This window comes from Dendropsophus ebraccatus, chromosome 1 (genome assembly GCF_027789765.1).
Source record: "Dendropsophus ebraccatus isolate aDenEbr1 chromosome 1, aDenEbr1.pat, whole genome shotgun sequence".
Lineage (NCBI taxonomy): Eukaryota > Metazoa > Chordata > Amphibia > Anura > Hylidae > Dendropsophus > Dendropsophus ebraccatus.
The window spans coordinates 150,936,520-150,953,114 of record NC_091454.1 but is presented as its reverse complement, the minus strand read 5'-3'; the positions used below and the strand labels follow the sequence as shown (position 1 = coordinate 150,953,114).

Sequence of the window (16,595 nt, the reverse complement as noted above, 5' to 3'; positions counted from 1 at the left end):
GCCATGATTTACACCTGTTATGGTCCATTTACACAGAAAGATTATCTGACAGATTATCTGCCAAAGATTTAAAGCCAAAGCCAGGAATGGATTTGAAAAGAGGATAAATCTCAGGCTTTCCTTTATGAGCGGATCTTTGTTTATAGTCTGTTTCTGGCTTTGGCTTCAAATCTTTGGCAGATAATCTTTCTGTGTAAATGGACCCTTAGCAGGCATAAATCATGATAGGTCAGGCGCAAAAAAATACAATGCCTCCTCCCTGCATGTAATCACTTTGGGCCCCACAGTAACTACTCAATAACATAGTTTGTAATACTAACAAAAGACATATCTATCTTGTTTAGCGCATTGTTAGGGTCTTTTCACACTACAGAATTTTTGCGGAATTTCAGGTGGAGTCTGCAGAAGGGACTCTGCTTGAAGTTCTGCCTGTCCCATTCATTCAATAAGACATCTTACACGCACACCGCCATCCGCCTAAAGAACTGACATGTCAATTCTTTGGGTGGATAACGTAGTGTGCTTGAGACGTCCTATTGAATGAATGGGACAGGCAGAACTTCAAGCAGAGTCCCTGCTGCAGACTCCACTTCTATAGTGTGAAAAGCCCCTCAATCCAGAGAAAAGGGAAAGAAAAAAAAAACTGAGATAGAAGTCAATTTTCTTAATCTTGGGGGAAAAAATACTTTTGACTTCAAATGTGGCTATGTTCACACAATGTAAAAATAAGTGCAAATAACCGCAGTTGTTGCAAAGCAATAGTCTTATTAATGGTCAAGTTCATTAATAATTGGGGGTTTTTTTAAGCTACAATGACCGAAATTTGCACTTATTTTCACATTGTGTGAGCATAGCCTTAAAGTGACTCTGTACCCACAATCTGACCCCCCCAAACCACTTGTACCTTTGGATAGCTGCTTTTAATCCAAGATCTGTCCTGGGGTCCGTTCGGCAGGTGATGCAGTTATTGTCCTTAAAAACAACTTTTAAACTTGCAGCCCCATGCCCAACGAGAGTATCTGTGCCCTAACTGTGCACCACCCCTCTTTCCCTCCTCCCCACCCTCTTCATCATTAAGAATGCCACTGGAACATTTTCTCCTGTCTGATCCAACCCATGTTCAGTATTCACACAGCTGATTAATAGGAGGCAATCTGCCTGGAGCATTCCTAATGATGAGGAGGGACAGAGAGGTTGTGCAAGCCTAATGCATAGACATTCTAAGCCCCGGACGTTGGACACAGGGCTGCCAGTTTAAAAGTTGTTTTTTAGGACAATAGCTGTATCACCTGCCAAACGGACCTCAGGACGGATCTTGGACTTAAAGCAGCTATCCGAAGGTATAAGCAGTTTGGGGGGTCAGATTGTGGGTACAGAGTCGCTTTAAAGGGAATTTGTCACCTAAATTTTCTTCTAATCATTCGAAGCAGTTCCTTTATTCCAGTCTGTTTTGTTTTGTTTTTTTACTTTTTGTACATTGTGATGGGAACTATGGGCTTGCTTGAGCTGTTTTTAACTGCACTTAGTGACATGCTTTACAGCAAACCTCATGGACATAGACGTCAATAGATATGAATGTAAAACATTACTGAGCGTACTCTGTGACCTTTTAAAGAGGTCATTCTTACTTATAAGTTATACTTACTTATATCCAGGTCCAGTCTCGTGAAGGCAGCTTTTTATTCTTGTGTTGGTTAAAAAAAAGAGGCTAAACACATGAAGTCCCGGCCAGTATAGAGAGTCACAGCTCAATGTGTCTAATAATCAAATGACCGCCTGCGAGCGCTCAGATGACTAGGACTTCCTGTGTTTAGTCTCTTTTATTCAACCAGCACAAGACTTAAAAGCTGCCTTCAGGAGACTGAACCTGGATTTCTGGTAAGTATAGCTTTGTTTTATAGCACGATAACTAAAAAAATAATCAATGTAAATTTCAAACATACTTTATATCACAACAAAGGTATAACGACTGTGAAACTTTAAGAACGGAACCTTGAGTTTAATACTTTCTCTTACAACTTTCACTATTGGATATCTAGTTTACTAACTCCCCTACGTGGAGATTATCTGCAGATTCTGTGAAATCCCATGCAGAGAGTATACCAGCACTGTGAAACATCCAGTATCCAGCCCTGGTAAAAGACACTAGAGTGTTGTCCTTTAATGACCCTGTTCCTCATCCTTCTATCACAGGGATAATCTGCGCTTGGCATCCAGCTGAACACTAAACTAGGGCTGAGCCTGCCCATACTATTTCCCATCTGCTATAGTAGACACTAGTTGTTTGCACCCACTTGGAATCATCTGTGCTGGTGATGCAAGGACTATGGTAGTGTTGCTGGCATCGGAGAAAGCAGAAATCAGACTGCTCTGCTCATAGGGCATAGCCCCAGCAGTAGCCAGCCAGGTCATTGGCAAGTGATACCTGGGAATGGTTTGGGTAAGTTATGAAGACAGTAATAAAGAAAGGCCCAATCCCTTAGTTTCCAGCAACATATTGCTGTTTAAGCCAAACTAAGTTATCTAGAGATATCATCCATGCATTAGTATACTGTAAGTATGGAGAAGAACGGGGTGGTGAGAGCTCATAAGCCAGTACAGTAAAGCCTGAAGAACAGGGAGGTGTAGGCCAGAAGCAACCAAAGAAATATACTATCACTATCACTGTTCAGGAATCTATACTTCTTCAAAGGGAAGAAGCACTCCCCATGATCCTGCCCATACTAGCTGTGTGGTAATGGTAGTCTGTCATTTTCTGGGTCGCTCATTCATTTAAACAACTTTTTTAATCCATGGGTTTGTTCATGGCATATCAGCTAACTGGCAAAGGAGCTCTATGATCTGCCGTGAAGGAGCTTAAGCTGTAGGTTTCAGCACTGTACTGGTAAAGACCCTCCCAGACCAAGTCCCTTAGTGGTCTCCATACCGGAAACAAATGCCCTAGTAAAGGACTAGTATGTTCCTTGGCTGCCTGTGGCTATTCTCATGTGGGCAGCTACACATATCTCTCCTATTCGCCCCTACTTACATTATCATCCGGCTCAGCCAAGCATTTGTGTATTTTAAACGGGGAGAGGGGAGGTAGGTCACTGCTGGACAGCTCTCACAGAGCTTTTACCCCTGGAAACAAAAGGGTCAGATATTTGAAATACAACATGCCTAATCTTTCTCTCTCTTATCTGTAAGGCCTATATATGCATTTGATGGACAGCCAATCCTAACTAAATCTATCCCCCTGTCTTGCCTACTAAGCTGGCGGCACTGCTGGATCATTAAAGCATTCAGAACATAGCTTTATTGCCTGTGTCTGTGTTTTTAATTTCATAAACGGCTTTATTCACCTCTATCCAGAGGTGCCACAAGCTCGATAGGTGGTCAGGGGGTGACAGATTCAATTTAATTCTTTTCAGCCAAAGACTGTTAAAGAGAAAAGAGTGGTGCTGTTTCTGGAAGAAAGTGGCCATGTTTTTTATAAGCCTGGATAACCTTATTAGGTAATCCCGTCTGCTAACAGAGAGAAAGATTAAGGGTACTATTACACGGAACAAGAATCAACCCGATCAGCTGATGACAACAATCATCGGCTGATCGTTGATATAGGTTTGAACATATAATTGTCGACAGCGCATCGCTATGTGTAATAGCGGTGCGCGGCCAGCGACTGACTATATACATTACCTATCCATGCTGCAGGGCTCCTCTTGCTCTGTGCCTCTCCCCGGGTCCCGCACGCTCCAGCTTCAGAGCTCAGCCAATCACAGGCCGGGACCGCTGTGGCCAGTGATTGGCTGAGCGGCCTGTCAGCTGAGACAGGACGCTCTGAAGCTGGAGCGCGGGACTCGGGGAGAAGACCACAAGAGGAGCCCTGTACAGGTAATGTATAAAGTAAAAGCCAGGGCTTCAAAGACATCGGTAACAATGTCCCTGCTGCCCTTGTTAAACGATAATCGGGCCGTGTAATAGGCCCAGTAAACGAGTGCCCATCTAGCAGATCAGCGCTCGTTTACAGTTATTATCGGGCCTTCATCGGCCCGTGTAATACCACCCTAAGACTCCGAGCAGGAAGTAGTAAACATAACATGATTTTTAAATATAAAATAACCACTTTTTTTTTTACTTTACATATATTAGTCACATATAGTTTGATAATGTGTGGGAAAAAAAACATTTGACGGATGTGTCCCTTTAAACCAAGCTGGGAATTTTAGGGAAAAGCTAATATGAGCCAGCAACACTGAGCAGCTGACTAAACAGACTCTATGCAATCAGCAAAGCATGATTACCATCAAATACCCTAGTTGGCCTCCGCTACGCCTTGCCATATCTGTTGCCTGATTGTATGCATTTTTTTCAGAATCCATTTGCACTTGCTTGAAAGAATTAGCTAAGCAGCAGCGATTATGAATGCATTCATTAAATCCTAGGCTAAATGTATTTTTAAATGCTTCAGATTAACTGTGATAAAAAGTCTACCAGACTCTAGAGATTGTCGTTATGCGCTATTATAGACTCACATGCCCTTCTGTGGGAATAAATAGTGTATTAATGGAGATATATGATGAATAAGCCGACGTGCAGACACTGCTTGTGTTGTCACATTTCGCGGGAAACCCTTTTGTCGCTTCTGGGTACAGATTCCTATAATGAGGCTTTTGTTTTCAATAATGCAGCCAAGTCTTAGCTGATTTTACTCTCTGTGTACGCTAATAAATTTCCTATACAGCAGCATTAACATATGTTGTTCACATTTGTTTTTTGGCTTTATTCCAATTGATGGCATAGATTGACAGCAGTTTTTTAAAGTGTCTTAAATGTATATCCTAGACCCAGAAAAAATGTAGACATAGAATAAATTTATACCCCCCAAAAAATGCATACTGCATACTCCTGAATAAATTCATACCCCAGACCCTAGGATAAATTCAGATCGCAAACCCAGCAAGTTCAAACAGCTGCCGCAAACAGCTTTCCCCGCCTCCGCTTGGTGCCCGTAGCTGGTGGAGGAGGTGCAGTGGGGCAGGCTTTTGGGGCAGGCTGGAGCAGCTGTTCCCTGTGGTAGGGAGAAGAATGATATGGCTGCCAGGTGAGTGGTGGGGAGGGCTGTGGGGGCTCCTCTCCAGGCTGCCTGCGCCTGTGTTTCAGTACGAACAAGGACGCCGGCAGCCTGGAGAGAAGCCCCCACAGCCCTCCCCACCACTCACCTGGCAGCCATATGAAGAGGAGTCCCCGCAGCTGCTTCAGCTCCCACCCCTTCACCGGCTTGTTTGACCCTGTTCTAACAGAGGTAGGCATGGGGCAAGTTCAAATGACCGCCCCGCTTCTGCCTCTCTCCCCATGTCCGTGTGACGGGAATCCCCCCTCCTGTAACCTAGGTGTCTGAACAACTCAATACCAGTCAGCTGAACAGTAGTTCAGCTGACAGTTAACTCCCCTGATTTTGTTCGGATACCAAACATGGCCCACCTTTAAAGTGATGTTGTCTCCCCCTTACTCTATGTGCAATTCTCTGCACTATCCATAAGCTTAGTTGCTGCACATTATATATATATATATATATATATATATATATATATATATATATGTCTGTATTAAACCTGTTGGTGTCGTCTTTCCGCTTTAAAATAGGTTCATTTCATTGGTGGACAGTGTCACCTAGGAGGGGCTTCATAGCAGTTGGGGCCTCACCCCAGCTGGAAAATAGTGACCAACTACTGTGAAGTCTTGCCTAGTTGACACTGTTAACTGCTGAAATGAAGCAAGAGTAAGGGGGTTGACAGTATCACTTTAAGTCCATGTTCACACACTGTGTTTCTTTGGCTGTTTAATGCCAAATCACTTCTGTTATTTCATAATGACGACGGGGCAGTTATTACATATCAGAGTGGCCTACAGGATGTCTCAGACCACTGTATAAATTTGTATTTAGTAATTTTTAAATGTGATCTTGCTTCATGAAAAATATATTGGAAAATTGTATAACATTTATTAAACACTAACCTTAAGGAGCACATCAATCAAGGTCTGAGCCTACCGCAAACTTAGGACAAAATTCACATATTTTGTGCAAGGACCACCCGTTTGTGCCCTCAAGTTTGTGCCTTCCCTGTACAACATTTATCCATTTTTGTGCCCCAGTAGCCAAACAACAGGCAAAAAATCTATGCCAGTAGATTCTCTAGCTTGTTGCGCAGCAGCCTCCGCTATGCTGGATTTATCAAGAGGTGTGTGCCACTTAATAAATCCAGCAGTGGGAAAATGACAAAATTTTTAGCCATAAAATAAAAGGGCACATTGATAAATGCACCTTTAAATGTTTATTTGTTCTCCACTATGTGTGCATAATTCAAACATGGATCAATAAATGGAATTCTAATGATTTTTCCAGAGTGGACAATGCAGAAGATCCAGTATATGAAAGTTTAGAGGAGTTTCACGTCTTTGTCCTGGCTCATATATTAAGACGGCCTATTGTTGTAGTTGCTGACACAATGCTGCGTGACTCTGGGGGAGAAGGTAAGGATTCTCCTGTATTTATCTGTAGTCCTGTAACACATAACACAAATTCATGTTCATAATGATGCAAATTGTCTTAGCTACACAGTGAATAATTGCTTGGTGAGCATACATATACTTTGCAGGCATTTAGTACAGGCTGCTGTAATTTGCTAACATTTTAACATCTTTTTCTTGTGCACTGATATTTTTTTTTTTTTTAGGTTTACCTAATTATACTCCATGTTCATAAATGTTATACTACATTGACAGTAGAGAAAAATAAATCTATATATATTTTGTTAGATTTAGAAGTAGATGGCAGTTTGTCATTTGAAAGCTTAAAGAGATAGACGTTTGTCCTTGAAAACTGAGCATTTGTGATGTATTGGAAATGGCAGTGCTTGGGGTTATTCACTGGAGTTTTCTGTTTACCCTTTGATTACAGTTCCCTGTTTCCTACTAACAGGGTTAAGTACAACCATGAGATTCCCATTAGATAAAGCACCTGAGCTGCCATATTAGATAGAATATGTGGACTATATAGACTATATGGCACATGGTTGTAAATAGTTGACATTTTAAGGATGTATAACTTAATAAAATAAATCAATTTATGGCAACTTTTTTTGCAATATGGGTTATATTTTCCAGCATTTGCACCTATTCCGTTTGGTGGAATTTACTTGCCTCTTGAAGTTCCACCCAACAGATGTCATTGCTCCCCTCTGGTCCTGGCTTATGACCAAGCTCATTTCTCAGCACTGGTTTCTATGGAGCAGAAAGATCAACAACGTGAACAAGGTAAGGTGAACATAATATAGTACATCGTTTTGGGTTGAAGCTCAACATTTTGAATAATTATTTTGTTTGTTTTTTATAACAACTGTTATTGATATTTTCATCATCAATTTTTAAAAACCAGATTAGTTCAATGCCAAAGTAATAAGCTGTCTGTACCCTGCAAGGGAGCAGACTTTATGACATAGGTATATAAAAAGGTGGTCCACATAGATCCTTACACAATAAAACATATTATAACTAACTAATAGAGATGAGCGCAACTCAAACATGGTGACCAAGAAAAGGTCAACTAATCCAAACATTTTCTTGAGTGTTCTCAATGTCACAGATGTAAAGTCTAGACACAAATTAATACATACAAGTAATATCTACTCTCATACAAGGTCTGCCTGATGCTTTGAAGAGCTTTGGAAAACAGTATGTAGACATTTTTTGCTCCTTATCAGTATAGATGATCAGTATGATTTTGGTTAGCTGTATGAGTTACTATATTTACAGATATCCCGCTAGTAGAGACCTGGTTTTCATCTTGGAGAAAAGTGGTCTCCCACCAAAAGTTCTCATCATAAGTTTCTTACTACTGGGTGCCCAACCACTTAGACCCCCCACATTTGAAAGGAGTGGTGGACGGACATGCACAATGTCCTATGCAATTCTATGGGCCTAAAAGAGATAGCAGAGCATGCTACAAGTACTGTGTGTTTCGGTTCCATTTTTATGATATGTATTTGTTCTCAGTGAGAACATCCACAGACAGCAAGTCGATACATACCTAGACCTGCTTTCAGCTGAGAAGTGGGTCCATTTGTTTCTATTTTAGCCATTGTTGTTTAAGCTATAAGAATCAGCGGCCAATGCACAAATCTTTCTTGTGGTTTGAGAGAATTAAAACAGAGAGAGAGAGAGAGAGACTAGCTTTGTGCCAGTTTTTTTTTGGCTGAAAAAATCACCTATTTTGGTATGATGTGGTTTTGACATTTTTAAACTTTATGCTATTCATACCAGTTTAAAAAAGTGTCTGGTATGAATCGACAAACCAAGAGTGCCTTTTGTGATGCTTGTAACCTTGTGATTGTCTCTGTTTGGACATGCTGTATACCTATGTCGTGTGATTTCTGTAAAAGTTTTTATTTGGAAAATGTAATAAGTTTATTTAAACAAAAAAGAGTGTGTCTGTGTAGTAAAGTTCAGTATGATGGATGATACCTCTGAGACCCCACAGATTTCCTATAATTTACAGAAGAACATGGGGAAAATTGTAGTTGAAATGTTGGGGAGCTCATAGATGGCGTAGAGTTCAGTTTGTGGTGCACAAATAGTCAAAAATGTGTCAAAAATATACCTCTGAATAAATAGCACATCTTACTGCAGGACGCTTTGCCTTTAGATCAGCATATGAAACACTCATGATTATTTATTGGCTACCACAAACAGGTTGGATGGAGCTAGGCTTCCCAAGATAGGTGAGATTACCAAAGATGAGGTCAGAATACCCCATTAATAATCATTTATGGGAAACCAGAAACCTCTTCAATAAAAACTGTACTTTTCTTATATCTGCCACAACGTGACTGCAGTACAGCTTTGTTCCAGATTTATTTCTAACTTTGGCAGATATTAAACTAATAGACAGCAACCTGGTTCTCATGTGCGCCATCTCCTTATGCAGTATGTAAATCTGTATAGTGTTATCTGTGCAGTTTCCTATTTGATGCGCTTTGAAGAGAGCGTTTTAGTTTAGAGGCACTTGTAAATAAGTTATCAGCTGTCATCTGTTCTACTGTTGCAAAATTATCAAAAGAACTTTCACTTTTTACCTGATTCTTTCATTTCAAAACTTATAGATGTGATGTAATTGCGATAAACAAATTATGTAATATTATGTGGAAGAACATTATAAAACATACAGATGGGAATGATTTAAAGTCCCTTGAGGTCAATTACCACAAAAGGTGTATATTTCTAGTACTGATATGTTCTTTACATGGAATGTGGTTGGTTGTTCATTGTGATGGATAGAGAATCCCTAACATGTGAAATGGCCAAGCAATAAACCTACATTGGTTATTCATAAACATATCCTTAGATAGAGAATATTTTCTATCCAGCTCCCTATCTTCTCACAAAGAGCAAAAAAATTAAATGCTAGTTGGTCTTACTCACCAAGACCCCCTGAGTATTTTGAGCCATCTCCCCTCTTTCTAGCTGCTGCCATGCCTGAGTTACAAGTTTTTCTATAAGCTGGTCTATAACCAAGATAGGAAACTACATTTCCCATCATGCATTTCCCTGATTGCTCCGTTTTCATACTCACCCCCCTCGCTTTCTGACTATTTTTTTCACTGATTTTGCATCACATCACCCCAATATATATCCCATGCTAGCTGATGATGTTGCAGAGCTAATGTGCACATGGTGTAGCTATGTGGTGCATAACGGGCATCTGTTTGGGGTGAGGGTTGTAGTGTAGGTTTAGATCTCTGCTTGCTGACTGTAAATGAAAACATTCTAGTTCCATCCAGACTGTAAGAACATCCATAACACTTACAATATACAGAGGTGTGACACAAATACAGTTACATATGCCTGCATTCACTGACAACAAGCAGAAATAGAACTATAACTTTTCATATTACAAAAACCTAGGCTCAGGGACACATGTAAGTCTATGGAAGCAGCACAAGTGCATGGAGATGATTCAGATAATGACTCCTGGGGGTTGGGTTACCAAGTAAATATACAGCTAACCCAACTCCGAGAGGAGATCACATGTCCTGTGACTACAAAGCGAGGGGGAAGAGGGAGCTGAGTGGACCAAGAGTAGAGGATTTTAGACATCCTGAACGGATAAAAATGAGAGAAAAAGGGAAAGGGTGCAAGATAGGTTATACATGTATATTAGGGTGGTATTGGGAAGGGGGATTGTTTAAAATATTGTTTTTGTTACCCGGATAACCCCTTTAATGTCTGATAGATGCTGATTCAGCATCTATTTCAAAAACAGGTCTGCAAATCCCTCCAGCCTGATGAGGTTGTTAAGATATCTAGGCAAAGAATGAATGGTGAGGTCACACCGCTTTCTCCATTTACTGATGTATGGGTTATGGAGAAAGCACAATATGCCAGGCTGTTGCAGTAGTTCCCATTGAATAGAATGGTGAGAGCTGTGCATATACCTCCATCTACTGGCTAGACAGATCTCAGGACATAATTACATTTCACTATAGGATATATATGCTTTTTCTGGTGTACATGTAAAACATGGTAAAAACACAGCATTGCAGCCGTTAAGTTGAGGTTAACTGGAGAAATTTAACTAGAAGTAAATTACAAATCTATATAACTTTCTGACACCAGTTGATTTGAAAGATTTTTTTTTTTTTTTTGGCGGAGTACCCCTTTAATTAAATTTAAGGCTATGTTCACACAACGTTATTGTTCATTAAATGAAGGCCATCCACTAAAAATGTCCGTTATTTTGACAGTGTGTGAACATAATAACTCACAAATACAATAAGGATAGTATGTTGTTGTCCCATTGTCTCCAAAATGCTAGCATGGATTTTGTTCCCTCTCTTGCTAATTGTAATAGACCTGAATGCAGGAAGACAGCTGTATCTCAGTGATTAGAGTAATCACAGCTCTGGCAACTTTTTTTTTTTTTAATTTGTGAGAGATTAAAGAAGAAAAGCTCTCTGGTAGCTGGGAGTTGTTGTTGACAGGCGTTTGAAGCCTCCCTGGAAGTAGTTCTTGTTTACAATTAGACTTGAAATCTGTCAAAAAATAGAGAAGAAATGAAAGAGTTGTAGTCATTATGGAGCTGTCTTTCCACCAGAGATATGTGGGTAAGCTTTTTCTGAGATCATACATGATAATAAATTGTATTTGTTGGATGTTAGGTATTATTTATGTATTGGCGATCACATAGTGTTTATCTAAGACTTTGCTGAGATTTTGGATACCTTTCTTCATGGACATTATTACCATAATACAGTACATTACACCCAGCAGTGGATGCCCAAAAGGCATCACTACATTATGCCATGCATTGCTTCTTTCATATACTTGCTGTGTAAGTTAGAAAGGGCCTGGCAAGGAACTTCTATTCTCGTACTGTATATAGCAATTATAGGGTCATTTAATGTACAGTGTTTTGTGGAAATATGCTGGGTTTTTTTTTTAGCCATTATGGAATTTTTTATAGCCATAATGTATTTCTTTACTCATGACTCAATATTTGACTGTGTAGATAGCCGGTCGGCATAATGCTGACATATACAATACACTGCACTACAGTGGTAGTGCAGTGTATTGTACCAGTAATCAGCAGATCAATAGTTAATGTACATCCATACAACATAAATTGTTACATAAATTATACATGTGTGGTGTTTCCATGTCCATAATGACCCAAGCTATAAAACTATACCATTATTTATACAGCATGGTAAATGCTGTAAAAAGAAAAAATTGTGTAAATGCTTTAAAAAAAACTGCACCATAATCACTGTATTTTGTCAATTGGCCTCAGAAAAAAAAACCAAAAACAACAACAGCCGTTATTTAATGACAGTGACCAATGGAATCCCAGCTGAAGTGTATACACACTGTATACTTCGGCCGGGATTCCATGCAGCCTCACACAAAAACTGTTATTATCAAATAGCAGCTGCACGGAATTAACAGTGCAGACAATGTAAAGTGCAGCTCTGACCGCACTTTATATTGTCCGCAATTGTTAATTGGAACGCGGGCACACACATACATGCCCACATTCCACATTCATAGACAGCGACCGTTCTGTGATACATCTGATGTATCACAGCATGTGAACGAGGCTTAAAATTGGTATCTTCCTGAAAAAAATGAGCCCCCAACCAGCTCCCTCACCAGGAAAATAAGACCTATGGATCTTGGAAGGTGGCAGCAGTTTTTGTAGTGATTCCCCCCCCCCCCCCCCCCCCCCCAGGAAAAAGGGCTTCTATTGTGCCAAAGTTGGAATAGTTAAAAAACTAAATACATACCTCTGTAATCGTAGTGACCCAGAGAATACATTTATTATGTTATTTTTACGGCTAGCTGAATAGCGTTAGTTTAATATAAAATATTTAAAAAAAAGAAATGGAAACTTTTTCCATTGTCCCCCCTAAAGTAATTAATAAAAGTTAATCAATAGGTAACATGAATCCCAAAATTGCAACCATAAAAAGTAAACTTTGTCCCGCCAAAAAAAAAAAAACTAAAAACCTTATATGGCTATGTCTACCAAAATACTCTAAATGTGCCGATGAAAAAAGTGAGAAAATTGCTTGGTCACTAAAGCCCAAAATATGCCTGTTCACTAAGGGGTTAAATCGTAAAGGTTACATTTAAATCCCTATATTTGTGTACAAATCGAGGGAATTTGTTGCGGGTTTTCCCAATTCAAACTACCCACTGGAGTATAAGATTGCCAAAGTATTAAGTATAATAATAATGTTAATATTGAAGACAAACAAAATGCCCACGTACTAACTAAGGTGCTGGTGAAACATAGGGAAGCGGGTACGGCATCAAAGCTTGTTAGCAGAGAAGTCTACAGAATTGGATCCATTCATGCATCAACTAATGCCTAATGTTATTAGCAACCTACTTGGCTGGAAACTTTGGGATAGAGCCAGGCTGGAGATGCCTGAATTTGAACCTGAGGATAGTGTGACAACATTAAAGTGACTAAAACATTTATAATGTGTGGTGGCTGAAATCCAAACTGGCATGTAAAGTGGTGACTCTGTTTACTGTAAGTGTAATAAGCAGGAATTAAATACTGAGAATGCAACAGATAACATAATATGTGCTGCAGCTAACATCGCGTCTATTGGAGGAAACAGTGTGCTCATTCTGTTACTCTGAAATACTATAGAATTAATCATGGGTAGAAGTCAACTAATTTTTATAAATGTTTATCTATAAGTATGCAACATAAAGAAAATGTTTTCATATAAATTGGTGCCAGAAAGTTATACAGATTTGTAAATGACTTCTATTTAAAAATATCAAGTCTTCCAGTGCTTATCAGCTGCTGTATGTCCTGCAGGTAGTGGTTAATTCTTTCCAGTCTGGTGATCTCTGCTGCCACCTCTGTTCCTGTTGAGAACTGTCCAGATCAGTAGCAAATCCCCATAGAAAACCTCTTCTGCTTTTAGCAGCAGAGAGCACCATGTCAAACTGAAAAGAATACACCACTTCTTGCAGGACATACAGCATCTCATAAGTACTTGAAGACTTAAAGAGGTTATCCTCCGTTATAAAATGTTTTTATGTAATGCTGCCCTGCTTACCTCTCTGTGCTCCCCCGATGTCCTGTTGTAGTGTCTATGGTGTCCACGCAGACTGCAGCAGCCGCCACTTCCGAACTCATCTCGGGAGTGACAGCCCACTCAACCAGTTACTGGTCATGGTGCTGTCCCGTCTCAGTCCCGAGCTGAATTTTCCTCAGAAGTGGCAGTGGCTGCACCAGGGACCTTGCAGCCGGACACCGGGGGAGCGCAGAGAGGTAAGTACAATATGTTTAATATGTTCTCCAGTAGGGCAGCATTATATGGAAAATGTCCTTATAGTGCATAAGATATTTAAATAGAAGTTATTTACACATCAGTATAACTTTTGGGCACCAGAACAATTTTTTTTTTCTTTAAAGTACCCTTTTACCATTGTAATACATCACTAGTGTGAATGTTTCTGCATTCATACTAGTGATGTAATTCAATGTAAAGAGGGAATGTTTTTATCTCAATTATCAATAGTCTCTTCAGCATTTCTGTTTTAAATGGAATTTTTTTAAAACTTGACTAGTGTTTAAAGGAAACTTGTTATCGCTGTCATTCTACCCACTGGGTGGTCCCAAAGAGAGAGAGGTCTATATATATATATATATATATATATATATATATATATATATAGACTAAAAGGGTGAGGAGAAGCAGTGTAAGGCTATGTTCACACAATGTTTTTTCAGCTTCATTTAAAATTATGTCTGTCATTTTAAGTTTAAAATAACGGACGTTATTTAGCAGCCTGGCCTCCCCTTAGTGCAATGACTGGTGTTTGTACATTATTCTAGTTTGGGTTACTAATTACCCTTTGGATGCGGCTTATTTGAAAAGTCCTTTGAGTTTAATAGTAAAAACGGAGAAAGAACAGTGACAAAAGAAAAACTGTGTGTGAACAACTAATAAAACACGTCCGCTGTTTGCAAAAGACATCCGAAAATAATGATCATGTTCATTATTTTTCCGTCCGCGGTAAAAACGTCCATTATTCAATGCATTGGACGTCCGTCTTTCCATTGACTTCAATGCATTGTCATTGCAGTCAGTTAAATTGCAGCAAAAACGGACGTGTTTTTAAATATCAAAATCGTCCGCCTTTTCTCTATTTTGACGTTGTGTGAACATAGCCTTTCACTTATTCTACATCCTAAATATAGATTCTGGAAAACAAATAGTTTTTGTTTCGGACAGTTTTGGTAAATGAGGCCCCTGTCTCCATGTTCTGTGCACTTCATAACATCTGTGAAACAAGGTACTTGTAGTGTCATGGTTTAGGTCTGTTTTGAAGGGTTCACAAACTTGTACGCAGCATAGTGCTGATGTCATGGCTAAGAATCTTGTATTGACCTCTTACGGCCTGTTGAAAACTGTGATGCAAGAGTCAGCATCTAGCATCCTGAGCCAGTGCTCACCTCTGTGACCAAGTGTTACTAGCTAAGTTGCTGTCATGTGCAAAAAATAGCAAACATCCCAGCGGTGCCGTGCTTGTAGCATGACTGCATCAGGTGAGTGTGCGATTTTCTCACCACCTGTACAGGCCCCTGTGCCAGCTTGCGGATCACACTATGTGCACCCTGTGGTGCTTCACCTTCTTTTCTTTCTAGACTGGAAAGAATACACCACTTCCTGCAGGACATACAGCAGCTGATCAGTAGTGCAAGGCTTGAGATTTTTAAATGAAAGTAATTTACATATCTGTATAACCTTTTCCGGAGTATCCCTTCAAAAAAGTGTCTATAGATTGGTGATTTATAAGTAAAAGAGAGTAGTAGAATCCTTGAGGATTAGACATCAGAGGGCTTGAAAATGGCTCACTACCATGATAGATAATATCAAGAATAGATAGATTGTACTCTTTCATATCTTTGAATAAGTAGTTCATGAGTGTTTCCTATATACTTCTTGCACAGCTTTTGGCATCACTTATTGGCATTAGTCCTACAATAAGTAAGTTTTGGAATAGGAAAAACATTAATGGGTGTAAACCTGAGCGATAGGAGATTGCAGCGTTGATCAGCGCACCTGGGAGATGTCGGGGGAGTAGACACTTTCCTCCTGAGTCAGCAGCCACAATGTTCGTCAGCACAGAGCGATCTCTATAGTGATGGGTGTTGTGGAAGTAAACAACATGCCGTCACCTGCACTCTGCTGCCATCTTGTGATAAGACGTTTTTACTACAAAAAGAAAAGACATTCCAACCCAGACACTATAAGACAAGTTATATATTCTGGAGATTTTCTTCTATAATCTGTGAGACGATTTATAGGTTAAAATTCAAACTTGGGGACGAATGGTGAATGGGATTGGAGGATGGGAGCGTTGGTTGTTTTCTTGCATCCATCCCTTTCTATGTAAAGTAAATAAGTTTAAAAGGAACCAGTCGCTTGAAAAATGTGACTGCAACTATAAATAGAGTGTTCATAAATAGTGATGTGGGCACCACCGCCCACATGAAGCTTTGGCAATCGGTTACCGCAGCAAATTCCAGTTAGGTTACACGTCACAGTTAAAGGGGATGTCCGGGCAAAATAATTTTAAGATATGTTATTGCCCAACAAAAGTTATGAAAATTACTAATAGACACTTATTATGGGAAACGCACCTATAGTGCATTTTCCCTGCACTTAGCACCAGCATGGCGTGTTCAGGTCTCTGTTAAGTTGGTAATGTCACGTCACATAAACTGCCAACACCTGCTGCAATGGTGGGACAGACTGGAGCAGAAGGAGTCGGCAGTTTATGTGACGTGACATCACCAACTTTACAGAGACCTGAACACGCCATGTAGTAATTGCAGAGAAAATGCACTATAGGTACGTTTCCCATAATAAGTGTCTATTAGTAATTTTCATAACTTTTGTTGGGCAATAACATATCTGAAAATTATTTTGCCCGGACTTCCCCTTTAAGGGGTGCTCAGTCAATAACAAAGCAATAAGTCGATAACTGAGCCGTTTCACGTCGCAGCGCTTCTTTCGGTTCAGTGT

The 16,595-nt window shown here is 39.8% G+C and overlaps 1 protein-coding gene and 1 long non-coding RNA gene across 5 annotated transcripts in view; one reads left to right on the top strand and one right to left on the bottom strand.

Annotated features, from left to right (window-relative positions):
- The window catches only part of OTUD7A (OTU deubiquitinase 7A), a 109,651-nt gene that overhangs the window by 79,016 nt on the left and 14,040 nt on the right, over positions 1–16,595 (top strand). For all 4 annotated transcript variants that reach the window (XM_069981945.1, XM_069981944.1, XM_069981946.1 and 1 more), the window contains 2 exons: positions 6,386–6,513; positions 7,147–7,296. In XM_069981945.1, coding sequence (XP_069838046.1) covers positions 6,386–6,513; positions 7,147–7,296 — 278 coding nt within the window. The remainder of the gene's footprint in view (positions 1–6,385; positions 6,514–7,146; positions 7,297–16,595) is intronic.
- LOC138800254 (uncharacterized) lies at positions 6,393–15,688 on the bottom strand. Its single transcript, XR_011364440.1, has 3 exons — positions 15,630–15,688; positions 7,183–7,263; positions 6,393–6,543 (listed from the first exon to the last, which is right to left on the bottom strand). It is a non-coding gene; the product is annotated as an uncharacterized lncRNA (long non-coding RNA).